We start from the raw sequence: 26,507 nt of genomic DNA, 5'->3' as shown, positions 1-26,507 counted from the left end.
GGGTGGGGGGCTCCGGCCCGGTGCCCGCCTCCTCCCCGGCCCCTCGGGGCCTCTGCCCCCGGCCCGGAGCCCGCGGCCCTCGGGGGGGATCCCGGTGCGGGGAGGGAGCGGCCCCGGCGGGGGCTAGGGGGGTCTCCGGGCGCACCGGGCTCGGGGCTGGAGGGGGCGAGGGATGGGGCAGAGCCGATGGATGTGCGAGGGACCCTCGGAGGGAGAGAACCGTACCGGGATCAGAGGACGTGCGGGGCTGAGGGATGTGCGGGAATGAGGGATGTGCGGGGATGAGGGATGTGCGGGGATGAAGGATATGCGGGGCTCAGGGATGTGCGGGAATGAGGGATGTGCGGGGTTGAGGGATGTGCGGAGCTGAGGGATGTGCGGGAATGAGGAATGTGCCAGGGATGTGCGGGGATGAGGGATGTGCGGGGATGAGGGATGTGTGGGGGATGAGGGATGTCCCAGAGGAGCTGCCCGTCGGATGGGGGGAGCACCTGGGGAAAACCGGGCTCCCAAACCCTTGTGCCCGGCCTTGGGGTCGCAGCTCAGGTCCCTCCTGCTGGGAGCCTTTCCCAGGGCTCAGCAAATGGACAGGACTGTCCTGGTGAGCTCCTCGGAGAGCACAACACCGACACTCATGTCTGTGTGATTCAGGAGCTGCAGCGGCTGCCGGGGACAGGGCAGCCAAGGCAGAGGGAGCGGAGCTGCCTGATAACCACAGCCCGGGCCGGGACTCGGTGCTCGGCTGCCTTTGCCCGGTCCCCTGAGGCCACCCGGCCGAGCCGCAGAGTCACCTCTGCTCCAAGGCAATCCGTGATTAATTTGCAAGGAAGTAAATAGTATTTAAAAAAGATAAAAGCGCAGAATAAATGATTCCTGGCAGATATGTCAGTCAGGTTTCTGTTCACTCTGCTGTGGCTGGCTGATCTCATTTGTTTGTATTAATTGCAGTCTGGTAATGGCTGGGAGCTGCTGTACAAAGCCATTGCTGCAGGGGCCCACAGAGGAGGAGCTCAGCGGGGAAGGAGGGCACGGTGCCCCCTGTGCCTGCTCTCCCAGGGCAAGCAAGGGGCTGCACAGGGCCTGGAGAGCTCCCAAGGCTTTGCTGGGAGGGCAGTGTGGCTGAGGGCTGTGTGAAGCCAGCCCAGCGTGCTGTCCCACCACAGGGCACAGGGGGCTGGTGGCCAGAGGACACTTGGCCCGAGGTGCTGTGCAGGGTCCCCATCCCCTCTGATCAGCTCCCCCAGCAGCAGGAGCTGGAGAAGTCTCCTCTGATTACCGTTGCCATTAATGTTTGCGGTGCCACGGTGCCAGGAGGGGCAGGGACAGCGGGGAGCCCCAGGGAGCAGAGCAAACACACACGGTGTGACAGCTCCTCTCCTGACGCTGTCCAGCTAAACTGACCTGACACTGGCAGGAGGGCAGCCAGTGCTCGCTCTCTGGGGAAACTGAGGCACAGGCACGGTGTCCCTGAGGGGCCTGAGGATGGTCAGAGCTGCTGTGGGGCCAGCGTGCCAGGTGGCCACGAGCGTGGGAGCTCAAGGTGAGCAGCTCCAGGGCATGGGTGCACATGCTGTGGTCAGCAGGGCTGGGCTAACGTGGCTCTGGGAGAGGCCAAGGAGGTTCCCAGGTGGGCAGCACTGTGGGGATGCTGCAGCCACAGCCCTGCTGCCCTCCTTGCAGCTCTGCAGGCAGCCAGCACGGTGAGGAGTGCTGAGAGCAGCGCTGAGAACAAGCTCTCAGCAGATGAAGGCAGCGAGCATCCCACCAGGAGGGCGCAGGCAGTGCTGATTCGCTGCTGGCTGGCCCGGGGATGGAGCAGGAGCTGCACAGACAGAGAGTGCCCAGGGGATGCCAGGACGGTGCCTCATCCTGAGCAGGGCATTTTTGGGAGTGACTGGGATAGGCTTGTCCCCCATGTCCCTGGAATGAAGGCATGAGGTGGTTTTTGTGTAAACAGTCAGGACTGCAGCCATCAGGCAGCTGTCAGCGTTGGGCTCCAGGCATCCACCACCAGCTTGTCCTGGGGCTGCAGGGCTGGCAGGGGCAGGGGGCAGAGAACACACTCTGATCCAGGCTGGTCCAGCCCCCAGGGGCATTCCCAAAGCTGTCCCTGTCACCGTGCAGGCTCTGCTGACAGGAGACATGCAGGCAGCAGAGACTGCTTGCTCAGATGGCCAGAAAAGTGGGGGATCTATTTCCTTTCCCTCCACTGTCTCTGAGTTCACATCAGCCTGCTCCTTTGAGGCCAGACACTTCCCTGCCTCAAATCTGCAGCCTGGGGAAGGGCTGTGCCAATCCACACTGCCCCAGCCCCTCTCTGCATTGCCACATCTACAGACTGAATCCTGTCTGATAAATGAAACCCTGAGGTGTATTTGCAGACAACACCATTACAAGGTGGGAGTGAGTCATTCAACCCCCTGAAAGCAGGTTTGGGCTTTTTTCCAGAGAAAAAAGGTTCAGGTGCTTAAGCTCAGTTTCAGGATAAAGACCTGCTCTGTGCTATTTGTGCTGAGGGGTGAGGGAGGGGAAGGACAGCAGGCAAAGGAAAGCACTTTGCTATTCATGCAGGACCACAAAGTCATCCTGCTGCTTCCCACTCATCCTTGGCCCCTCCTTTGGAGTGAGCACAGATTTGCCTTTGCCCTGGAGCCTGGAAGCCCTGAAGCACCAGGAGGGACAGAATCTCCAGGTGGGCACAGGTTTGTGGTGGGCTTTGAGCAGCCTGCTCCAGCAGGCTCGGAGGGTCATTTGCTCTGGGGAGGGCTTGGAAGCTCCTTAGTGATCAGCTCCTGGTTTGGAGGCACTGCTGGCTCTGCAACTCTCAGCCCCAGCCCCAGTGAAGGGCTGGGCAGGGAAACAGCCCTGCCTTTCATCAGGCACAGTCTGATGCTCTGGGAGGCTGGGCTTGCTGTAATTAGAGCACACCACATCACAGCACCTCCATCCTATCTCCTCGTTCTCTCCTGACTTCCCTCTCCCAAGGCTCCCAGCCAGCTCTGGACATCCTCCTGTCACTTTTTCCCCAGGACTGGGGTTTTCTTTTGCAGAAAGCAAGGTGTGAAGCAGAGCTGCTGCGTGCAGAGGGCTCTGCCAGGGTGCCAGGGCTGCTGTGCATCCTCTAGACCAACTGCTTAAATGCTTAATGAGCCCTGGGGAGCAAAGCAGTCCTTGTGAAAGATTCAGGCTCTCTGTTGCCTTCAGTTTAGGGCCATGTCAGCTCTCCTTTCCCTCTTTTAATCCTCTGACAAGTGAAATTAAGGGAGAGCAGGCACAGTCTCAGCACTGTTTCTAAGGAAAGCAGCAAAACAAACAGGAAAACCCATGTGCTGCACAGGGGGAGAGAACATCCCCTCCACCCTGGGGGACATGGAGGCGCACTCCCCCAAAGCAAACATTTGGAGGCATTTAATGGGGTGTGAAATTAATGCTGGAGACAACACACCCTGGTGGGTGGCTGTGCAGTGCTGCCAGCCTGCAGCTCCCCATGGCTGCCCAGAGTGAGCCCAGGGTGGGCACTGTGCTGTCCTGTGCTGTCACCGCTTTTCCAGTGTCCTGCTGCTCCTGCCTTTCCCTGGAGAAGCTGTCTAACAGGCTGTGGGTGCTTTCCTTTCCCTGCAGGAACAAAAATCATCTCATTGCAATAAACAGTGAAGGGATGAGCAGCTGTAGAGGTGTTTTGGTGGATGGATTGAGCCCCACAGGCACCAGAGCCCAACCATGCCCCTACTCCTCAGCAGGGAGAACAGGCTCTGGGCTCTGGTGTAGCCACCACAGGGACAGGGCAGGATGTGGGATTCCTAGGAGAGATGGGCTTGGAAATTGGTAAAAGAAGCTTAAGTTCATGGTCAGGTTCAGGGGGTGGTGCTCGGAGTGATGGGTGGTTTGCTAGGAGGGGATTTATTGATACGAATGACAGGAATTTGGGTTCGATAATTAAAGAGAGTCATGAAGTGAGCATGATAAAATATCAGGGGCTAGGGTTTAGTTGAAGCCTACCATTAAGGAGGGGGAAACCCTCTTTCTTTAGCTTAAAAGGCTAATGCTGGTTCATAGCTTCTTAATGATTAGGATGATATTAGAGAGGATTGGCATTCGAAGTTGGCAAGTGGGGTGGATTCTACTATTTCTCCTATTTCTGCTATTTCTACTATTTCTACTATTTCTGCTATTTCTACTATTTCTGCTATTTCTGCTATTTCTGCTATTTCTGCTATTTCTACTATTATCTTCTCTGTGGCCTGGAAGGTGACAGGCTGTGGGGATGTTTGGGGCTGCTCCTGAAGGAAGGAGGCACCGTGGTGCAGGAGGAGGGCACAGGAGGCCCTGGGGACTCCAGTGGGGCTCAGTGTTTGTGTGGCAGTGCCAGCAGGAGCCAGAGCCTCACTAGGCAGGTCAGGGTGACCCAGAGAGGATTGCAAAGTGAACTGAGACACTGGTCCCAACTCCAGCAAATGTTGCTCTATGATTTTGTGGCACTTTTCCAGGCTAAAAATACCCCAGCTGCTGGTGCTGGGGTGGGCTGTGCGGGCCGGGCAGGGATGCTCTGTGCTGGGGACTGGCCAAGGGCAGCTGCACCATCCAGCTGGGCTGGCCCTGCCAGCGGCCCCAGGGCTGCCCCTCCTGCTCTGTGAGCAGCCAGGCACAGAGGTCACCTCTCCTCTGGCTCCGAGTGACCTGGCACCTCTCTCCAGGGCTGTGCCAGATGCAGCTGCTCATCCATCAGTCCCCGAAATACTCTGTGGGGACAGAGCACCCTCAGTGAGTGCTCTGAGCTGTGTTTCGGGCCAGCACTGTGTTCTCTGCTGATCCCAGAGGGTCACTTGGGCCCATCTGGGGGCTCCTCAGGGGTGGGATGCTGTAACTGGGCTCATTTTCCCAATGGGGCACAGTGAGGTGAGGCCTGAGCACTCAGCCCAGCACTGTGCTTGTGGGGCTGCTGCATGTGCTGAGGAAATGTGCCCCAGACCCTCCATACAGCTGTGGGGGGACATCAGAGAGGGCCCTTCCCTGTCCCTGTGTGTCTGAGCTGCTGGGTTTGGGACTCCAGAGCTGGTGGCTGGAGGGGACAGGGCTGAGGAGCCTCTCTAGGCTTGGATGCAACCCCAGCATGGCAGGATCCATCAGGGTCAGCCCCATTCTCCCAGTGCCCTCCTGGCCATGGGGAGCAGCTCAGTCCTGCAGGATCCAGCTCAGTCCTGCTCCTCTCTGCCCTTCCAAGCAGATCACTCAAAGCATCCTGGAGCCCCTGAGCCCCTTCCTTGCATGCTGGAGGCCATTCAGGTCTTCTGAAAGCCATCAAAGAAAGGAGAGCCCAGTGCTTGTTCTTCAAAACCATCCTCTCACCAACAGGTGCCTATCCTCATCTAACATATTTATTTTATTTTGTGGAAGGTTCTCAAGGAATTATTTTGTGTACATCCCAACCATCACATCCAACCAAGTGAGTGGCAACCTGGCCTGAAGACATGGAGTGGATGGTGCAGAATTCCCTTTACCTCTCCATGGGCTGCAGACCTCCTGTCTCTGGCTCTTTTGGTTTGGAAGGCAAGGCAGGAGCCTCTCTTGAAATGGAGAATGTAAACCCTTCCCACCCCTCTGAACTGCTGTAAATTTTAAATTAAGGGGCTCTCAGGCAAAAATATGGGAGCAGGAAATTTAAACAGTTATTTAACAGGGAAGGAAATAAAAGCATAAAATAAACAATGCAGTACACTAGAACAACACTGCCAGAGTCAGAACCCAGCCTGACACCCTGTGGGTCAGGGTGTTGGCAGCAGTCCCATTGGAATTGTGGCTCAGCCCTCCTGCAGTGTCAGGGCTGGTTCTGCTGGAGCAGGATCCTGTAGAGAAGGATGGATTCTTCCTCTGAAGATCCAGTGGGAGAAGAGGCAGCTGCTGTTCCTCTGGGGAATCCAGTGGAGAAGCCGTGCTGGTGTTCCAGAATCTCCAGATTATATCCAGGTAGGAATGCTTGGCTCCTCCCTCTGGGCTCACACCTCCCAATGGGATGCTGTAGTTCTTATCAGCCACGCAGTGACATTCAATAGCTGTTATCAGCAATGTCCCCTCCCGAGGGAGGAGTGGGTGTGGAAGAGATAAGGCAAACTGCCCAATGAACAGAAGACAGCTGCCATACAGATGGTAACAGAAAACATCTTGCCTTGCAATCTGGAGCACTGGCCCTGGTGCTGCTGTGGCCTGGAAGGTGACAGGCTGTGGGGATGTTTGGGGCTGCTCCTGAAGGAAGGTGGCACCGTGGTGCAGGAGGAGAGCACAGGGGGCCCTTGGGACTCCAGTGGGGCTCAGTGTTTGTGTGGCAGTGCCAGCAGGAGCCAGTGTCTCACCAGGCAGGGCAGGGTGACCCAGAGAGGATTGCAAGGTGAACTGAGACACTGGTCCCAACTCCAGCTGCTTTGGGGGGACCCTGAGGGCTGTCTTTGCAGGCAGAGCAGGAGAGGAGGGAGCTGCAGGCAGAGGAAGGCTGGAGCAATGGCACTGCCTGATCCTGTGACCTTGGCAAGGCAGCAGGATGAACAGGGAGATTTAATTTAGATAAGTGTCAAGCAAGACTCTTAGGGACAGCAGCAAAGGCTGGCACAGATCCCAACCCTTCAGAGGACACCTCCCTTCCCCAGGGTGCTGGCCTGACCCTGCTCTGGCTGCCTCCAGCATTTCCAATGTCTCCGGAGAAAATCCACTGGATTTGACACTGCAGGACCCTCAGCCCTGACCCTGCCTGCCCCTCAGCCTCTGCAGCTCTGAGCAGGGGAAGGAGGAGCTGCCGTGCCAGACCAGAGCCTCAGCAGGGCTGGGCTGAGGGTGGCACTGGGGCACTGGGGACAGGCCCAGCGTGGTCCCCCTGTCCCCTCCCCAATTGGGGTGCCCAGCTCTGAGCATCCTTGGCCAGGGTTGCCATGGTGATGCACATCTCTCCCTGCAGCAGCAGCGCTGGGGTTTGATGAGCTCTGCTCACTGTTCTGCCTCCCACAGCTCCCCTGTCCTCGGCCCCTGCAATCTCCAAGCAGGAGAGCAGCAGGACATCACCAGGAGATCACCAGGAGCAGAGCCTGGGGCTGTGCTGTGGGCCATTCCCTGCAGGCTGCCTGCCCCACCTCGCTGGGTGGGACTGGTTTGGGTTCTGCCTTCAACCAGAGACCCCCAGGAGGGACAAGTTTGGAAAATGGAACATTTCACATCAGGTGGCAAGTGCAGGGGAGAAAGAATAAGGAAGAATAAGAAAGAATAAGGAAGAATAAGAGAATAAGAAAGAATAAGGAAGAATAAGAAAGGATAAGGAAGAATAAGAAAGAATAAGAAGGAATAAGAGACTAAAGAAGAATAAGGAAGAATAAGGAAGAATAAGAAAGAATAAGAAAGAATAAGAAAGAATAAAGATGAATAAGAAAGAATAAGAAAGAATAAGAAAGAATAAGAAAGAATAAGCAGGCTCTGTGCCCTCTTCCCCTTGTCCTGTGCCCCTGCCACTCCCCTCCATGCCCAGCTTGGCCTCTGTGGTGGAGATGGGGTCCTGGCCATCCTGGATAGCCAGAGGGATGTCCTGGGTCCTGACATTTGGGAGCACATGAATTCACCTGAGCCTTTTCAAATGGGCAGCAAGAAATAAATGGGGACAGCCCAGAGCTGAGGCTGGTGCTGGCATTGCTGCTCCTCCCTCTACAGAGCCCAGTGCAGCTCCACAGGGACAGAGCAATCCTGGGCTCTGTTTGCTGTTCTCATCTCCCACCCCCTCCTGCCAGGGAGGCAGGATGGCATTTGTCTTTCCCTTCCAGGATTTTCTGAAAAGTAAATGAGAACAGTTCAAGAATGTGACCCCACGAAAGGCAGAGTGAGAGAGTAATGAACAGCCTGGAAAAGATCAGAGTGAGGCATCTGTTTACCCTCCAGTAGGGAGAAAATCAAGGAGAAAGGCAGTGGATGTGAAAGGCAAATCTGCTGGAAAAGGAGCCAGGGGAAAAGAAATCACCTTCTCCACCAACCTGTAATTAATCTGAGGGACTCACTGCACCGAGTGAGGGGCTTTGTGGGAGTTTCTTTTGAAATTAGAAACCTGACTAAGAGAGTTGTTTGCACCACTGTATTATCCCCAGTTTCTGCAGTAAATAACAGAGCTGTTTGGTAGATAAAAGGAGCAGTGAGCAGCCAGGAAGGGTTCCAGTGCCTGGCCCTGGTGAGGGCACTGCACCTGGCACTGCTGGCACTGCTGGGTGTGCCCTGGGCTCTGCAGCTGATCCCCCAGGCACAAACACAGCCTGAAACTGCACACACCCATCACAGACATCTTCTGTGGAAAATCCTTTCCTTAGGATTCTTCCTCCTGAGAAGCTGAGAGGCCTCAGGAACAAAATGTAAACAATGGTTATCTGCTGCTGTGGAATGCAACAGGTGCATCTGGGATTGGTCTCATGTGGTTGTTTCTAATTAATGGCCAATCACAGTGAGCTGGCTTGGACTCTGTCCAAGCCACAAACCTTTGTTATCATTCCTTCTTTTTCTATTCTTAGCCAGCCTTCTGATGAAACCCTTCCTTCTATTTTTTTAGTATAGTTTTAATGTAATATATATCATAAAATAATAAATCAAGCCTTCTGAAACATGGAGTCAGATCCGCATCTCCTCCCTCATCCTGGGACCCCTGCTCACTGGATGGGAGTGCGAACATGCTCACACTCACCTGGGTGACACAGCCTGGGAAGGTGTGGGACAGCAGGGAGGCTCCTGCAGTGTCACCTCTGGGATGGCAGCCACCCTGCCCTGGTCCCTGCTGCCCCCAGCAGCGAGCCAGACACGGAGCACAGGCTGGACAAGCTCTCCCAAACTTAAAAACTGGGTAGGTTTGAAAAGTCAGGCTCCTGCAGAGGGAACATCAGCCAGAGACACCAAACAGAAGGGCAGACATCTGCTCAGCTTCTCTGGAGGGTGACTGCGTGGGAGGTGAGCTCATCTCGGTGCCATCCCTGCTGGCCAGCACCTCCTGGTGCCCCTGTGCTCCCAGGAAAGCCAGGACAGGCAGGGCTGAGGGCTGGTGCCAGCTGGGAGAGCTTTGTACCTGGGTTATCCAGCAGGGCTTTGTTGCACTGCCTCAACCCTGCCTGCTCTGGGAGAGCCCCAGAGCATCCCTGGGGGGCTCAGGGGGCAGGACCCCACCCTGTGCCCAGCCCTTGCTGAGCCTCACAAGGGTTTTGGCCTCTCCCTTTCCCTTTCCCTTTCCCTTTCCCTTTCCCTTTCCCTTTCCCTTTCCCTGTCATCCTGCAGCACTGCCCTGTCTGTCTGTCCTTCAGCACTCCTCCCCTGTCCTCTGACAGCCTCTAGCAGCTCCTTCCTTCCTTTTTAAATGTAATTTTTATTAGCACATTTTGCAGCGCGCCGGGAACACCGACAGGACGGTGAGGACAGCCAGGGCGGGCAGAGGGAGCGGGGCTGGCTCCAGGAGAGCCCTCGGCATCCCGGCAGGGGTGGACAGACGGACGGACAGACAGATGGACGGACAGACAGACACTGCTGCAGCCAGCACAGCCTGCCCATGGCACTGTCACCTCCTGGTTCTGTCGGGGACACCTTGAGATAATGATCTCCTTGAGCCAGGTCCTATAAGCTTGTCACAGACATCTCTTTTGAAAAATCCTTTCCTTAGGATTTTTCCTCCCTGAGAAGCTGAGAGGCCTCAGGAAGAAAATGTAAACAATGATTATCTGCTGCTGTGGAATGCAACAGGTGCATCTGGGATTGGTCTCATGTGGTTGTTTTTAATTAATGGCCAATCACAGTCAGCTGGCTCGGACTCTCTGGTCACTCAAGATTTTATCATTCTTTTCTATTCCTTTCAAGACTTCTGATTAAATCCTTTCTTCTATTATTTAGTATAGTTCTAATATATAATTTTCTTTTACTATAATATAATATATATAATAAAATAATAAACCAGCCTTCTGAACCATGGAGTCAGATCCTCATCTCTTCCTTCATCCTGGGACCCCTATGAACACCACCACAGTGGGTGAGGTGGGGCAGGAAGGTGAGAGAAAAGCAGAGCTAAAATCAGCAGCAGATGACAAGAAATTCATCCTGACCGGGAAAGAGAGTGGCTAAAAATAGCAGCAAGGCTCTGAGCTGTGACACGATGGGCTGGGGTTTCTCCTGCTGACAGATGTATAATGGATAAAGGCACTGCACGTGCTGCTGCTGCTGCCTCTTGGGGTACCCAGGGCTGTGCCTGCACTGTGGGGAGCACACTGCAGGGGCTGCAGGGTCAGCACATCCTGATTTTGGCCACAGTGCATCTTTGAAAGCCCAGCCCCATGCCCAGGGGAGTGCAGAAAATGAGGAGTGCAGAAAACGAGGAGTGCAGAAAATGAGGAGTGCAGCCCCTGTGGGGCTGTAAGCAAAGAAATCAATCAGCAGGGAATACAAATCCTCCCTGGAACTGCAGGAAAGCCCCTTCTCCTAGCTGAGCCCACCCCAGGGAGGGCTCTCTGCCTGCCCAGCGTGTGCTGGGAGGGGGTGGGACAGGCAGGAGGCTGTGCTGTGCCACCAGAGCGATGGGACAGTGACAGTGACAGTGGCAGGGACAATCACCACAGTGACAGTGACAGTGACAATCACCACAGTGACAATCAATCACCTCAGTGACAGCCTCTGGTGATGGTGGCTGCACACAGAGAGGGACAGCAGGATGCTCTGCTCCCCTGCCCCACATGCTCCTCCTTGCTTTTCCATGCCACTGCTTTGCCCTAAAGCAGTGGAGTGGATGAGCCAGCAGTGCCTGTGTGTCTGTGCCTTTGCCACTGATGTCCCCTCCTTGTCCCCCCACTCCCAGGGCCCAGGGAAAGCCTGAGTCTGGGCTGCAGCTGTCAGGAGAAAAACCCACAAAAATTCCAGGGAATCCTTTCCTCACTGAGAGTGTATTTAGGGATGTGTGTGTGCCCATCCAAACCCTTCACTTCGGTGCAGCCTTTGCAGCTGCAGACTGGGGGTGCTGGGGAAGGAAAACCCCCTCCAAGCCCTGCCCTGCCCTGCCAGCCCCCCACACACCTCACCAGGGGCATGTGGCAGTGCCAGGCTCTGTTAGTGAGGGCTCCTGCCTAATTCCTTCAATTCCCGGGGGTTTGGATGCAACTGCTCACTGCCCAAGGGTCAGAACAAACTGCAAGGTGATCCATATTGATTTATAAGCATGTTTATTTTTACCAGCCTGGCGTGTTCCCCACCTGGGAAGCAGCAGTGATTTCTCCGGCAGGGATGAGCCAACAGGAGAGCTTTGATGTGGGCTGGCAGGCTCCCTGCAGCTCCCTGGGGGCTCACCCAGCAGGGGCTGAGCTGCAGGATTGCTCTGGACATGCAGAATTGCACAGCTGGGTTTGCAGCAGAGGCTTTCTCAAACTCTCCAGCTGGAGTGCAAAGTGTGAAAAATGCCAATCACTTGGTTTTTGAAATTTTATAAGTTTAATAGCAATAAAATGGTTATAAAAAAAGTAATACAATTAGAGTAATAATACTTTGGACAAATTGAATTAGGACAATATGAGATAATAGAAACAAAGAGCTATGGACATTTCGGGTACCTCTTTCTGGGCAAAATAAGCCCTAAAAAGGACCCACGTTAACAGAGGATTAACCCTTAAAAGCAACAGCCTGTTGCATATTCATACACCTCATACATGATGCATAAATTTCATTCAAACACAGGATTCTGTCTGGTCAGTATCAACTTCTTCCTCTGAATCCTGACTGTGCCTTCGAGGTGGGAAGAAGTTCATTTCTTCTGATAATGGAGCAATAAATTCTCTTTCTCTGAAAGATTCAGGTGTCCTGTGGCTGCTATCTTGGTGCAAGTTCTTTTTTTAAAAAAATATCCTACATAGCATCGTTTCTATTTTAACATTTTTTTATAGCCTAAAACTATATTTAACACACTACTCAAGAGAATTAATACAGCATTACTTTCTAACACAACACATATAATATTCATTTGGATATTTGTGAAAAGCCAACCATAAAACAGGCATTTTTCACAAAAGGAGAGGGATGCAGAAAGGGTTTTCCATCACCCCCGTGCCCCCAGACTCTGCCCCCAGGGCAGGCAGGGGCAGTGCCTGGGGTGGGCTCTGGGTGCCCACCCAGCTGCCTGGGGCAGGGCACCCTCCACGCTGCCATGGCAAAGGCAGCTCCAAACACTTACCTGCACATTTTCTTCTCCCTTAGAAAGCCTTAGAAATCCAAAGGGGGGATTTCTCCCTTCTCCCTGTCCTGCAGTCCTGCTCTGGAGCATCCATGGAGCGCTGCCAGGAGCTGGTGGGTGATCCCCACTGCCACTCATCACAGGGCCAAGGGGTTTCCATCACATTTTGTCATCCACCTGCTGACAAAAAATGCCCAATAGCCAAGAATTTTACAGCACTTTCTGCAGGAATCCCTCTTAGCTGCTCACCTTGTGCCCAGTGAGGTAAAATTCCCACTTCCCTCCTGAGTGTTCAGAAATGGGAGTCAGCAAACCTGGAATTTCTGTGGAAACAAAAAGAGGGGCAGGTATGTTTCTGCCCTATGTCATATTTTATTCTTTTCCTGTCATGTTGCATTTTATATGTTTTATTTATGGGGGACTTTTTATGTAACACTTTTCCCTCCTGGTGGCTGGGGGTCCCTCTGGTCTTCCCTGGGATGCAGGCAGGGCTCTGCTGGTTTCCAGTGGCTGGAGGGGTTCTGGCTATTTCCAAAGGGGTGTTGTGAATCTGTCACCTTCCCATGGCCATTTCAAGGCCATCATGGCCAGGTGACATCGCTGCCAGGCCACCTGGTGTTGCCACAGTTGTGACAGAGGCTCCCCCTGCTCTGTTGTCCCTCCCATTCCACATCTGTCTGAGGACACCAGGCAGCCCCTCTGCAGTGGGAAATTGAGGCAGAGAGGGGTCTGTGGGGCCAGGAGCTGTGCCCCACTGATGTGGGGTGCATCACAACACCCTGGCCCAAGTGGTGTTCCCCCCAGCCCCCTGTGGCAAGCCAGGGGTGCCTTTTTGGCTTGGTGGGAAGGGGCAGAGTCCCCAGAGGGTGGCCCAGCCTGGTCCCAGCGTGCCACAGCCCAGCAGTGTCCCCGAGGCTGGGGACAGGCAGGCCCTGGGCACTGCCTGGCACACAGAGGGGCATTGAGGGACACAGCAGGGCTTTGTCCCCCTTTGTGCCTGCCGGGAAGGGCCCGGTTGCCCTCTGCAGGCTCCCGGGGCCCTCTGCTGCCTGCACAGCTGCAGGGGACATGGGAACCGTGGCACCCACGGGACTGGGGCACCCAAGGGACCAGGCTGGCCCTGCCACAGCCTTGGGGCCATGGGGAGCCACGGGTGTCCCCACCACAATGCCGCTGCCCCATGAGGGCACGGGGCCGGGCAAAGTAGCTACAAGATTCCCATCAAAAGGGGGAAAACTTCCAGTTTGGAGCCCCCAAAGCTGAAAGCAGGTTCCTGGGGTGGGAACACCTCTTCCCTGCTTCCAGATGCTGGGATCAGGGAGGTGACAGGGGCACACCACTGCGGTCCCACAGGGCCACACTCCCACACCAGCTTGCACCAGCACAGCCTGGTAGGGCTGGGGGATGTCCCCAGAGCCACCAATGAGGGGGGAGCACCCCCTCCCCATACCCCAGAGTGCTGTGTCCCTTTTGCAAAGCCTTTTCCCCTCAGAGCACTGCGCAGGGCCCTTGGCATCACCCGGGAGCTGGCAGCCAAGGGGTGCTGGGGGGCGGGCAGGGCGGGCCCGTGCCTTTAAGGGGGGTGGCTGTCACTCACAGAGCCCTTTTCTTTGCTGGAGAGCGGGACAGGCACCCAGAGGGGGGACCCAGGGCGTGGGACCAGCGGGCAGCAGCCAAGCAGCAGAGCCAGAGCGGCGCTCGGGGAGCTGAGCAGGACCAGCACCATGGGTGAGTATGAGGGGACCTGGGCAACACCTGGGTGTCTCTGGGGAGTTGATCCCACAGCAGAGCCCACTGAAAGCTTCCTCTGGCACCAGTGAGGTCCTGGTGACCCCGGTGTGCCCGTGCCAGCTGTGGCAGGATGCCTTGGCATGGCAGGGATGATATTTTCTTTCCCAAGGCAGTTTTCTGTCCCCATGTGCTCCTGTGCTGTCTGAGGGGACAGATGCCATCCCCACAGCCTGTCCCACCCCAGCCCTCACCCCATGAGAGCTCCATCCTGGGGCTGGCAGGAGCTGTGAGGTCCAGGCAGGGCACTGAGCCCATCACAGCTCGTGCCACTTGGGAAAACAGAGCCACACCTGGTGCCTCAGTTTCCCCACTGATAGAGCAGAGCTAACACTCACCGGGGTACCCCTGGGCTTTTAGGGCTGCTCTGTTCCCAGGGGTGCCTTGTTCTGCTGGCCCCCTGCTCCTCCTCCTGTCTGCAGCACGTTGTTTGGTGCTGGCAGCAGCGGAGCCTGGGCACAAGGCTCAGGATTGTGTGGCACAAGGCTCAGGATTGTGTGGTACAAGGGCTCTTTCTCCCCTCCTTTCCCTTCCCAGGCTTTCCCCCTGCAGAGGGGCTGTGCCAGGGCCCTGTAGCATCCCAGGGCTCTCAGTCCCCTGGGAATGGAGCTGCTCACTGCCTCAGAGCTGGCACCTCTGTGCCATCTCCCAGGTGGCCAAAGATCAAACCAGGAAAGGAAAGTTTGGCCCAGCAAGGGGCCAGACCCTGGGTCCCAGCGAGGTTGGGAGCAGCACTCCCAGGATGAAGGAGGCCCCCCCTGGATGTGCTGTGTCCAAGGCAAACAAGAGGGAGGGGTCCCAGCACTCCCCTATAGCGCTGCCTTTGTTCCCTGTTTGCTCTTGGCGTGGGGCAGCCACTGGGGTGGCAGTGCCAGGACAATCCCCCATTGTCCTCGGTGCCACTGCGCAACCTTGCTCCCAGCGGGGAGGGCAGGGCTGGCCAGGGCCCCACGGCTTTCTTGTCCTCCTGGGGAGGGGATAAGCACTGTGGGGTTTGTGGAGGGAGCGTGGGCTTGGTGTGGGTGCCTTCGTGGCATTCAAGGCAGGAATTCTGTGCCCAGATGGGAGCCACTGTGCCCTGGGCAGTGGGATACTGGAGCCCATGTCCTGGGAAAGGGGAGCAGCTTCCCCAGGTGTCACACAGCCAGGGCAGCAGCTTAGCTGGAGCCAGATGCTGGTGGGTGCAAACCCACCTGGCTGTCTGCCCCCAAAGCAGGCAGGACAGCAGCTGGCTGGGCACCTCCAAAGCCAGCCCACAGGGAAACTGAGCCCATGTTAGAAACTGGCTGGGCACCTCCAAACCCAGCCCACAGGGACACTGAGCCCATGTTAGAAACTGGCTGGGCACCTCCAAAGCCAGCCCACAGGGACACTGAGCCAACACTCCTGCAGGTTAGACCCCTGACGTGCAGGAGGAGCAGGTGCCCATGGCCTCACTGCTGAAAAAACCCAGCATTTAGGCACTCCAAGCAGCACACTGCTGTGTGTCCTTGCTTTCCCTGCAGCTCCTGGAGGACTAAACCTATTACACAAGTGTTGTCATTTGTGGAACTGGCACGGCTCTTTGCTACAAGCACGCCTGCCTGCATAAAGGGGCGGCTGCAGCCCGAGCTGCCTGCAGGGTGCCCGGCAAGGGACAAGTGCCCACGGTGCCACCTGAATGTCCAGAGTGGTCAGGGTGTGTGCTGGCTCCTGCTGTGCTGCCCCAAGCAGGGCCACCTTGCTGGATCTGCCCTGGGGTTTGATTCTGTGCAGGTGCTGGTTCCCCTCTACATTTAATGGCAAATTAGAGCTGCAGGCAGCTGTGGTGCTGCTGTGGTGGCAGTGGGGAGCCCATTAGCAGCTTGTTTGCCAGGTCCCACTGGCATTACGCTACATCACGCTCTATTTCCATCTGTTTGTCACGGGTCAGCATGGCTGGCTCCTCACAGCCCTGTGCCCCATGCTGCCACCATCCCTGGGCACCCTTGGGTGGGCTCCTGAGCTGCTGGGAGAGCTCTCAGGGGAGCTGCTGGGTTTGGCTCTACAGCACTGCAATGGATAATTTCTGAGGTTTTCCTTTCACCTGTTTTCCTCCTCCTGGCAGGCACCTTTCTCCCACTGCACTCCTGAGCTGCAGGCTCCAAGCAATCCTTGTCCCAGCAGTCCCGTCCCACCTCTCCCCTTTTCTCCACAGGTTTACTCGAGTGCTGTGCCAGATGTCTCATTGGGGCACCCTTTGCTTCCCTGGTTGCCACTGGCCTGTGCTTCTTTGGGGTAGCCCTGTTTTGTGGCTGTGGGCACGAGGCCCTCACAGGCACCGAGCAGCTCATCGAGACCTACTTCTCCAAAAACTACCAGGACTATGAGTTCCTCCTCGATGTGTAAGTACCCTGCTGCAGAGCACCCACCTCACAGCTTTGTCCTGCTCTGTGCCAGGCTGAGGTGTATAGCTGGGCTGGCCAGGGCCAGGCTCTCACTGGGCACCAGAGAGACCCCAAGCTGCCTTTGGCAGGGTCCAAGGGGCCACTTGTTTTATTTCACACCAGTTTTCATCTGGCCCTTGTTAGATGTCCTGGGTAGAGCTGGACCTCTGCACGGGGTAGGTATGGAGGATGTGGGGGTAGAATTGGAGGATATGGAGGATTGCTCCCCACAGCTTTGCCCCAGCTTGCTCTTCCTGTGGCTTCACCCTCTGTTTTGGTCCCCGTGGGGCAGCGTGGGGAGGGGAAGCAGCAGCAGCCAGGGCTGAGCCCTGGCACCTGAGCCCCCCTGCCCGCTCCTCTCCCCCGCAGCATCCACGGCTTTCAGTACTTCATCTACGGCACAGCTGCCTTCTTCTTCCTCTATGGAGCCCTGCTGCTGGCCGAAGGCTTCTACACCACCGGCGCCGTCCGGCAAATCTTTGGGGACTACAGGACCACCATCTGCGGCAAGGGCCTCAGCGCTACGGTAACTGGGGGCCCGAAAGGGAGGGGAGCGCGAGGCCCCCAGCGAGCTCACTCGTGGCAGCGGGTGTGTCATTGTTTGGGAAAGTGGCTAGGACATCCTGACAAGGTGATCTTAACCGGGGTTTGGCACCCCTTCGCGCGCCCCAGCGGGTTCACCACGCTCCACGCGGCCAAAGGGCAGGAGAATGAGCCCCTCAGGGTTTTGGGATATCCCAAAGGGAAGCACAGCCCTGCTGTCCTCACCCAGGCCTGCCTTGTTTCCTGGGGACAAAAAGTAGCACAAATGGTTATGTTTAATAAAAGTGCTTCATGTTTAAACATAGGCTGGGAGAATCTGAGCATCCCTGCAGTGCTGGCAGCTCAAAGCTCTGTGGCACCTGGTACCCCCGGGGTGCTCCACTCTGCTGTGCTTGGGAACCGTGACAAGAGTGCTGGCAAAGGGGAGCAGAGGGGCACGGCTGTGGTTCCCTCGGGGGCTGGTGGGGGTGGCACCATGGAGGGAGGGCAGGAGAGCCCCGCTGACACGCCAAGGCAGCTTTTGCAGCTGCCCTCCCTCAGAGATCAAACCCTGCTTGGTCTGGCCACGGTTACCCCCCCCCTCCAAAGGTGGCAGCATTCCTGCTGCTGTCGGCCCCCCCCATGCACACCCAGCCGGGCATGGATCTGGGACTGGCCCTGCTCCTGTGAGCTGCAGGAGCCCCAGCCTGGGCTGCTGCCCTGCGCTGCCTGCCTGGGGCCACGCTGGCTCTGAGCATCGCAGTCCCCACCTGCCCCACGCCCTGCCCTGCCTGGGGACCCTCGCGCTCCCCTGTCCGTGGCCTGGGCCATCGCTAACCGCGGCTGTGCCCGGCTTTGTCCTGCCCCCTGCAGTTTGTGGGCATTACCTACGTCCTGACCATCATCTGGCTCCTGGTGTTCGCCTGCTCTGCCGTGCCTGTCTACATCTATTTTAACACCTGGACCACCTGCCAGTCCATTGGCAACCCCACCAAGACCTCGGCCAGCATTGGCACCCTGTGTGCGGATGCCAGGATGTACGGTGAGTGCTGGCTTCACCAGCCAGGAGGAGAGGGGACGGAGGGCAGGGCCCAGGCATGGTGGGTGGGGTAAAGTAGACAGGTGCTGAAGAGCCCCGAAATGCTGGGGGGTGTGTGACAGGGGGCTGCAAGGGAGTTAGCTGTCAGCCATGCCCCTCTCACCTGGCTCCCACATCTCCACAGGTGTCCTGCCCTGGAATGCTTTCCCTGGCAAGGTGTGTGGCTCCAACCTGCTCTCCATCTGCAAGACCAGCGAGGTGAGTAACTCCTGCCACCTCGTGTGTGCTCCCCTCGGGGGGACACCTTGACTCTGCCTCCCCAGGCAGCACACGGGACCCCGTGAGCTCACCCTCCTGTTCCCTTGCAGTTCCAGATGACTTTCCACCTCTTCATCGCAGCCTTCGTGGGGGCAGCTGCCACGCTGGTCTCACTGGTGAGTCAGTGCTCCCCCTGCCCAGCCGTGCTTCTCCGCCTGGCAAGGATGTGGGGGAAAAGGACAGCGAAGGCGGTGGGCACGGATGGGACAGAGCCTGTGCTCGTGTCGTTTTCTGGCACGTAAGTGCAGATGGTGAGTCCAGGCCATGAGGCAGAGGTGGCTGCAGGAGGGGATCTGGAGAGGCTTTAGCAGACTGACAGGGAGAGGTCCCGGTGCATGGAGTGCCCTGCCTTTTCCCGGACACACTGCAGTGTCCCGATGGTGCTGTGGGGCTGCAGGGCTCTGCAGGGCACTGCTCTGTGGGGCTGGGGCTGCCCCCTCGCTCACTCTCCTCCCGCCCACAGGTCACCTTCATCATCGCAGCCACCTACAACTTCGCAGTCCTCAGGCTGATGGGCCGAGGCACCAAGTTCTAGCCCGCGAGGCGGAGCCCAGCCAGACCAAACGCCCTCCTTTTGTCTAACCCCGAGGCTTTAACACTGCAGCCACCTGACACCAGGTCTCCTGCGTTAACTCTGCCTTCGCTGATGACTCCCCTCCTCTTCCTCCCTCACATCCATTGTGCTGAGCGTGACCAGGAAGGAGAGCTTCCCACCGATGGACGCCTCTTCATGCACTTTTCTCTCGTTGCTCATCCGTAACCGGCTCGCTCCAGAGCCAAGCCCATCAAAACCAGCCAGAGAAGAGGAGGGACTTTCTCCAATGTCCCAGTGTTGCCTAGGGATGAGCAAAGGCCTTCAAGCTCCTGGGAGGAAGAAATCCACGTAGGTTGCTCCGTGAGTAGCAAGAGGCTACCTAGAGAGAAAAGGAAGTTGGCCCAGTCGTGGTACCATTGCTAACGACTCTCCTGGAGCTGTCTGCTGTCACCACCCATGGATGGAGAATAAGAGAAGGATTTTTTTCCCTTAGCAGAGAAAGATGAATTTAACCTAAATCGCCTGCTGCAGCCACGGCAAAGGGAGTTCAGGGCAAGGATCTTCCCAGTGTGGAGAAGAGAGTGCTGATCCCAATGCCGATAAAGCCCTAACCCAGCTGCTCCTCTTAAAGCCTAAAGGAGTTTGGTGTCTCTGTAGGCAAGGGGGACTCTTGGCTTTACTCTCCAGGCGGCAGAGAGGCAGCAAATAGGTTTGACTGAGGAGGGGACACCTCTGCACAAGCCCTGGGAGCGTAAAGCCAGAGCCATCCCTCCGTAGGCAGGGGATAACCCTCGGGACCGCGTGCCTTGCCTGCCCTGCCAGTGCCCTTCACAATGGTGCTCTTCTCTGGGGTGATGTCTGCTTCTCTAACCTCCACTGGGCCGCAGAGCTCGGCTCGCTTCTCCCCCTTGTCAAGTGTAACCACCCGTCCTTCTGTCCCCCTCGTCCCCTCACTTTTCTTCCTGCAAGTCAGGACAGCTGCCTTGTGCCTGCCAGGGTGGGAGAGATCGGCAGCATCTCGCTTCCAGGTGAAACCCATGAAGGAATTGAGGAGGGAAGGAAAGGTGGCGGAGTGGGGGTCACAGGGTGCAAACACAGCCCGTCTCTGCAATCCAGATCCTTACTGGTGCCAGTCTTTTCCCATGGAGAGGGGTAGGGGGGCAAGGGGTTGGGTGGAGACCTCTCCTCCGTGACTGTTCTCCTCTGGCTGGGTAGCATGGATCCAGCCAGACCTGCAGAAGTGCTGTTTCCTGTCCTCCCTGACAACTGGTGATTTGTTTTGCTCTCCCTGCCTCTCTCCTTAGTGCTAATCTTTGTGTTTATTTATTGGAGAAACTAATTTCAGTGGCAGACTGAAGCTCCATCTTGCATGGATTTATTTTATTTTTTCCATGTCTGTATTGTTGTTATATATATTTTTAAGTGCTGGTTTCAGCAGGGGCAAGGATAAGGAGGCAGATCTGCTGAGCAGTGCATTTGAAGGATCCTTGCTGCCAGGAATGCTGAAATAGGTTGGCCAGGCTACCAACGCACACGGGATGGGGAGGGGGGAGATCCAGCAGGGGTGCCAGGGTGGGGAGAAACCAGTCAAGATCTGGAAATTCACATCAATGCTATCTCTCTTGGGGGGTTGCTGGGGTTTTTTTTCATATCCATTTAACAAAAAATAACCAGGTCCTCCTTCCCACCCTTGTCCCCAGACCCCACACACGCACACACACATACACACACACATACACACGCAAAAAGAGTTAATCAACTGAAAGTGTTTCCTTCATTTCTGATCTAGAATTTCAACTTGTTAACCAGCAATAAAAAGGAGCAAGTTTTTAAAGACTTATCTTACAGGATGTATTTTATAAAAATTAAAGAAAATGCATTAAAATTAAGAACATTCTGAACAAGATGTACGTCTGCCTGTCCATTTGTTGTGCTGGCTTTCCCACCTTCTGCCCCCACAAGAAAACAAAAAAGGGGAGGCTGCAGAAGAGAAGGTCTCAGAGGAGCAGTACTTGCTGATCCATGTGTGGGCCAGCAGCCCCTGCAGGGCTCTGCCCACTCCAGCCACGAGGTTCATAACTCTGACTTCAAAATCATTGTTCCCAGCTGGTGGGGGGCCCTTAAAACCTCTTCTTTCTCCTCCAGCCACCCTGAGGAAAGCTGGGGTCTTGTGGCAGCTGCTTGCTTGTGTTTGGTGCTGCTGCTGCTGCCCTTTAACCCTCAGCCCACATGCTGACAGCCTCTGCTGTGTCTCCTCATGTAGCACAACAAAACCACAACAAAACTAACAGGGCATCTCCAGCCAAGCTGGCTGGCACTAAGGCAGCATATGTGGGATGAACATGGCCAGAGCCATGCAGGGTGGGCGATTGTCTCGCTTGCAGAGAGCCCTGTGTGGAACAGGATGGCCTTGTTCAGGCACAGGGGCACACTGGGCTGTCACAGAGCCCTGCGTGTGCTGTCTGTGGTTCTGTGGTGCCGTTTGCTGCAGGATTGTTAATGTGTTCATGGTGCTGGTGTGTGGGAGGGCATTGGCTGCTGCCTTTCTGCCCCAGAAACCCCTAGGTGCATCTTTCCACAGCAGCTGCTCAAAAATTATTGATTCAAATGTTGTTTCTCTTGGAAATCTCCTCAGAAGCTGTGCCCAGGGGCCTCCAGGGAGTGGGGCCACAGAGGGATGCTCCCAGCCCCATGTATCTGTCCAAAAAGGCAGATTTAAGGCACAGCCACATGCACTGGAGTGGCAGGGTGGGACCTTCACTACTCCTTCTAAATGGGACCCTAGCCCAAATCCCACTCCCTCTGCTCTTCCCTGGCTTCAGCCCCCTCTGAACAGGCAGCAAAGCTTCCCAATGCAGCTTGGCCAGGGGAGGTTTAGCTCATGCACTGCTGCTGCCCCAGATCAGTGGCACAGCTCGGCCTTGCCCTGGCTGACAGAAACCCCTGGGGCTGCAGCCAGCATCAACGGGGCCCTTTGTTCCCTGCGTTCCCAGATGCCATCACCCTCCTCTCCCCGTGCTGAAAGGGTCCTGTGTGTGCACAATCAGCCTCAGGGCAGCAGCGAGCTGGGGAACAAAACAGCATCTCTGTCCCCTGGCAGAGCCTGGTGCCCCCCCCGGCCGGGGCGCGGGCTGGGGACAGCAAGTGCGAGGTGGCAGCGTGTGAGAGCGGCCAGCAAGGCCAGGGAGCTGGGCAAGGCCCCAAGGGACACTTGGAGCCCCATCAGATGTGCCCTGCTGCCACCCCACCTGGGCACAGGGGATTTGCCCTCAGAGCTCCTCTCCTGGGCACCCAACGCGCTCCAGACACTGGCTGAGAAAAGACAGGGAAAAGCTCTGCCTCATACCAAACCATATCTCTGTAAAAAAACAAAACAAAACAATCCAAACCGAACCACATCTTGGCCCATCAGGAAAGCTCCAAGCAGGGGACCCAGTGCAACCACCTGCGGCTAAAATGCGGCAGAACTTTGCCGCCACAAAGGCTGGACCAGAGCAAGGGACCCTGGAGCAAGTCCCATGGGCTTGCTGGCAAGAAGGCGAGGCAAACTCCCATCCCTCCATCCTGTGCCCTGCCGCCCCGGGGGACGGCCCTGTGTGCCCTGGGGAGGGGATGGCGGCACCCGGGGGGTGCTGGTGATGCCATGGGCCCCCAGCCCTGCGCTCGGGCAGCCCCCAAGGCTCCGATGGCTCCGCATCCCCGAGCCCCCGGGCGCGCATCGCCGGTCCTGCGGCTCCTCCCCGCGGCCATCGGGCGCAGCAGCGGCTCCTCGGGCAGCGAGGCGAGCGGCGGCCAGCCCCGGTTCCTCCCGCAGCACCGGTCTCCATCCCTGCGGTCCCGGCCCCGGCTGATGGTGCTTCCTGGGGAGCCCTCCCCCGAGCCCCCCAGGACACACCATAAACACCACCAAAGGCTCGCTTCTCTCAGCACGGATTCGGACTCAGCCCTGGAAAGGCTGTGTAGGATGATGTGCTGGTTTCAGTGGTGTTTTGGATAAGCCTGGCAGGCTGCTCTGCGTGCCAGGGCCGTGGCATGGTACTGACACCCACCTGCCCTGGCTGAGTCCTCACCTGCACCTGATCAAGCAGCCAGCTGCTTTCTCTCCATCTCTGCAGAGTCCAGCTCTGCCAGAAGTTTCTGTCTAAAGATGAAGAGGGAATAGTAAGTGGAGTCACACAATCACAGAATGGCCTGGGTTCAAAGGGACCTTAACAATCATCCAGCCATTGCCACAGGCAGGGACAACTTCCACTAGAGCAAGTTGTTCAGAGCTCCGTTCTCTCTGGACTTCAACACTTCCAGGGATGGGGCAGCCACAGCTTCTCCAAGCAGCCTGTTCCGGGAGTCCTGTACCTGGAACACGTGGCCATGAGCAGCAGCCCCCAAAGGACCCCAGGCAGTCACAAGGAAAGAGCTCCTGCAACAGCCATGTAAGCACTGGGGGCAGGGGCTATCTCTGTCCATCTCTGATTGCTTTTGCATGAGCAATCACCTCAGCAGCAATCCACCATTTCACAGATTAGCCCAATCTCCCCATCAAGGGACTCTGACTCACCTGTGTCCTCCAGAAAACTGCTGATGGAGCTGCCATCACCTCCCACCTGGGCAGAGCTGAGTGCTCCTCAGTCCAGAGGAGAACACCAGTGCCACAGTGTCAGAGCTGTCCTCAAACCCCTGTTTGTGACTGGAGCTTGGAGCAGGGTTCAGAGGCTCCTAAAGGCGCATCTTTAACTCTTTATTAATTCAGCGCAACTTCACACAAGAATACGCTGTATCCAGAGATCCCATGAATCTCCTCATGGTCTGAGGAGCAGCCCCAGAGCTAAGGAGGAGCTGCACTCAGGGAACAGCCCTGGTCACCAGAGAGCAGCCCCAGGGCATCTGCAGCCACTGGTGTGTCACCCCGTTCCTCTAAGCCTTCTGATGTTTACATTTTTGTACTGAAGTTTCTCACACACTTTTCATGTAAATAATGATTGTTTTGCATTCTTTTCTGGAGGAAGAGAGAACTGATAGACTGTTGGTTTGACCAGTGTGGCTGGAGAGGTGGCAATTTCATCCTCCAATCCATGGTCACTTTTGAAAGTCTATAAATATTTGAGTTCAAAAATAAACTGCTCTCTTTTTACCTTGCACATCTCAGCTTGTGTGTGTTGCTCATTTTGTGTCCTATGACACCAGTGCTCCTCAGAGAGTGGCTCTTGAGGAGAATCCAGTTTCCTTAGCCCACCACCAAGCAGTTGCATGGCCTTTCAGGGGCACTACCCAGCCCAGAGCAGCAGAATCCTCAAGAGGGACATGGGAAAGATGAATGGGATCAGGACATTCCTCACCCCTCCTCCTCTCCAAGCACACTGGGATGTGCTACAGCATCTGTTCCATACCAAAGCAGCTCCCTGCTTTCCTTTGGAAACACTTTGCCCTGCAGGGATCCATCCTCTCCCCTGCCATGACAAAACCTACAGAGCCCTCTGAAACAGGTTACAGAGGGAAAGTGGGGAATGAGGGAATGGCCACTCTATGGCTCCTGCCTCTGGCTGCACTTCCTTACAAACATCTCACACCAGGGGAGTCAGCAGCTTCTGGTGCTTTCAGACAGACTCTTCCTGATGTGAGGCAGCCTCACCCAAACCCCACAGTGCCACCACACCAGAGCCATCTCCCACCAGTGTTGACTGTGTTTTCAGCTGCCTTTTGAGATGTTGGAGGACCCCAGATACTGCAGCCCACATGTAAAATGCACAGTTTTCAAGGACTTTGAACCCTACACTGCCTCCTGGAATCACGGATAGCACAAGCAGACCTGGAAGGAAAATAAACAAAAACATTCTGCCAAAAGAAACAGCAGGCACAAGCTCTGAAAACACAGAGAAAGCTTCCCAAAATAAGCAGCTATCTTGGCAGGGCAGAGAAAGAGAACAGTCCCATATGCTGATTTCCTTCTCAGCATCCTATGGAAGTCATGCCTGGTTAAAACCCCCTGGAGCCCGAGGAGCCAGTTCCAAGATCACAGGAAGAATTCACAGCAAAGTACCGGACTTGCTGCTGAGAGCCCAGGCTGAGAATTTAAGATGTAGTGACAGAAGGAAGCCATGTGGAATATTTCTGTTCTGAAACTGTTTTCTGATTCTCCTGAAAAGACAAAACTGGTCACTGGATTCAGCTGTTGAGCTCTGATCCTCCAGCTCCTGGTGCAGGTAGGTACACGAAGGAATATCCCCCTGATCCCTTAGTGACTCCTCTCTGTCAGATGCTGTAACTAGGCAGTCCTCAGAGCAAAAACTGACTTGAACATGGATAAACCAAGAAGGCAGCCACTTCACTTGAATACATCCATGTTTTATTTGCTTAAATAAAGGTAGACTCTTGGTTTTACAATTCCAGTTCTGTAGCAATAGCAACAACCGCAGCAGCACGAGGGGGCACGGGAAGGGATGGCTGTTGGCACTGAACTGCAACAGAGTTCAAAATCCTGGCTCCTTTGGGAATTGTGCGTTTCATTTAAAATAAATTAAACAACTGAAATATATTATACTCTACCTTTTATAAAAAAACACATAAGCCTGATATAATGAGGGGGTTAATATAAAAAGTCAGTGATCCTATGTCAGAAATAAAAGTGCTGTGTGACACGTGCACAACGAGGCCCTTGAGCTTTAGCTGCCAGCATTGACACACACAGGGTGCTGCAAACAGCTGCACATGTGCCTCCTGCACTGTGGCATGCTGAATCTCTGCCCCCTTCTGTAGGAGGTGCCATTCCTCACAGAGATCCCAGAAAATCCATGGCAAGTGGCAGTTTCACCTGCAGGGAGCTCCCTCAGCAGCCCCCCTACCAGGGGGCCAGCAAAGAGGGACTCAAGTCTGTTCTCATCCTGAGCCCCTGTGCCTGTTCAGGGATGGGAACTGGAAGCACAGGTCACAGAGTCTGGGACCTTGAAGGAAATATCAAGCAGTGCTAATGAAGAAAAAAATCCAGAGGCCTCAGGAGGTCAGACACGGTTAAATAAACAGTAACAATAATATCCTGTAAAAATCTCTTTCACCTACAGAGGCAGAACCTTCTTCAGGGAGCTGCCTGAATAGCATTCACTCCCCAGGAATACAACTGGCCTGTTTAGAAATTAGATCCCCCTAAAGCATTAATACTCCAGTCCCTTCCACACACAGTTGCCCTGCAGACAAGGGCAGTATCCTCCTGGTTTACCCCAGAGAAATGGGGGAAATGCTCATGCTCTGCATGCTCAGAGACTGTGCCTTGATGGGGACAAGCTGCCAAAACAGGGCAGAGACTGCCCTGCTCTAAAGCACAGCTTAAAGGAGGGTTGCTTGATTTGAGCTATAAAATTCACCATCCAGCAGCTGATCACAGTGGGAATCACTTGGCAGCCAGTGGATACGTGCTCGGGGCAGGCTCCTACGTGCCTGTGGGCAGCCACAGCTTTGGCCAAATGCTTGCATGGGAGGTTGCAGGGCTTGGGGTGTGAATGGCAAAGGCAGCAGCCAGCAAGCTCATCTCTGCTACACAGCCAGCCTGGGACTAACACCTAGCAGAGGGCAGGAGATGGGAGCAAAGCCTGGCATCCCTTCTAGAAGGCTCCTTGGGCTGCCCACATCTTGAACAGAGAAAGTGGTGCAGTTTTCTCCCCACTGGACTGAGCACAGCAGTCAGTTAACCCAGCAGACACCTGACCAGTCTGT

At 55.8% G+C, this 26,507-nt stretch overlaps 1 protein-coding gene and 1 long non-coding RNA gene across 4 annotated transcripts; one reads left to right on the top strand and one right to left on the bottom strand.

Moving 5' to 3' along the window:
- Positions 1-11,198: 11,198 nt before the first annotated feature.
- On the bottom strand, positions 11,199-14,479 carry LOC113458930 (uncharacterized). Of its 2 annotated transcripts, none has more exons than XR_003379688.2 (3): positions 14,326-14,479; positions 12,449-12,522; positions 11,199-12,379 (listed from the first exon to the last, which is right to left on the bottom strand). It is a non-coding gene; the product is annotated as an uncharacterized LOC113458930 (long non-coding RNA). The 2 variants fall into 2 exon arrangements; XR_012582577.1 differs by having other exon boundaries at positions 11,199-12,376.
- On the top strand, positions 13,769-20,712 carry PLP1 (proteolipid protein 1). Of its 2 annotated transcripts, none has more exons than XM_005484547.4 (7): positions 13,769-13,927; positions 16,164-16,350; positions 16,762-16,918; positions 17,788-17,956; positions 18,138-18,211; positions 18,322-18,387; positions 18,735-20,712. In XM_005484547.4, exons 1-7 carry the CDS (start codon positions 13,924-13,926, stop codon positions 18,804-18,806), a joined length of 729 nt encoding a protein of 242 aa, XP_005484604.1. In that variant the 5' UTR covers positions 13,769-13,923; the 3' UTR covers positions 18,807-20,712. The 2 variants fall into 2 exon arrangements, with proteins under 2 accessions (XP_005484604.1, XP_005484603.1); XM_005484546.4 differs by having other exon boundaries at positions 16,762-17,023.
- The last annotated feature ends 5,795 nt before the right edge of the window (positions 20,713-26,507 follow it).

This window comes from Zonotrichia albicollis, chromosome 14 (assembly GCF_047830755.1).
Source record: "Zonotrichia albicollis isolate bZonAlb1 chromosome 14, bZonAlb1.hap1, whole genome shotgun sequence".
Taxonomy (NCBI): Eukaryota; Metazoa; Chordata; class Aves; order Passeriformes; family Passerellidae; genus Zonotrichia; species Zonotrichia albicollis.
This window is presented reverse-complemented; position numbering and strand designations above follow the sequence as displayed.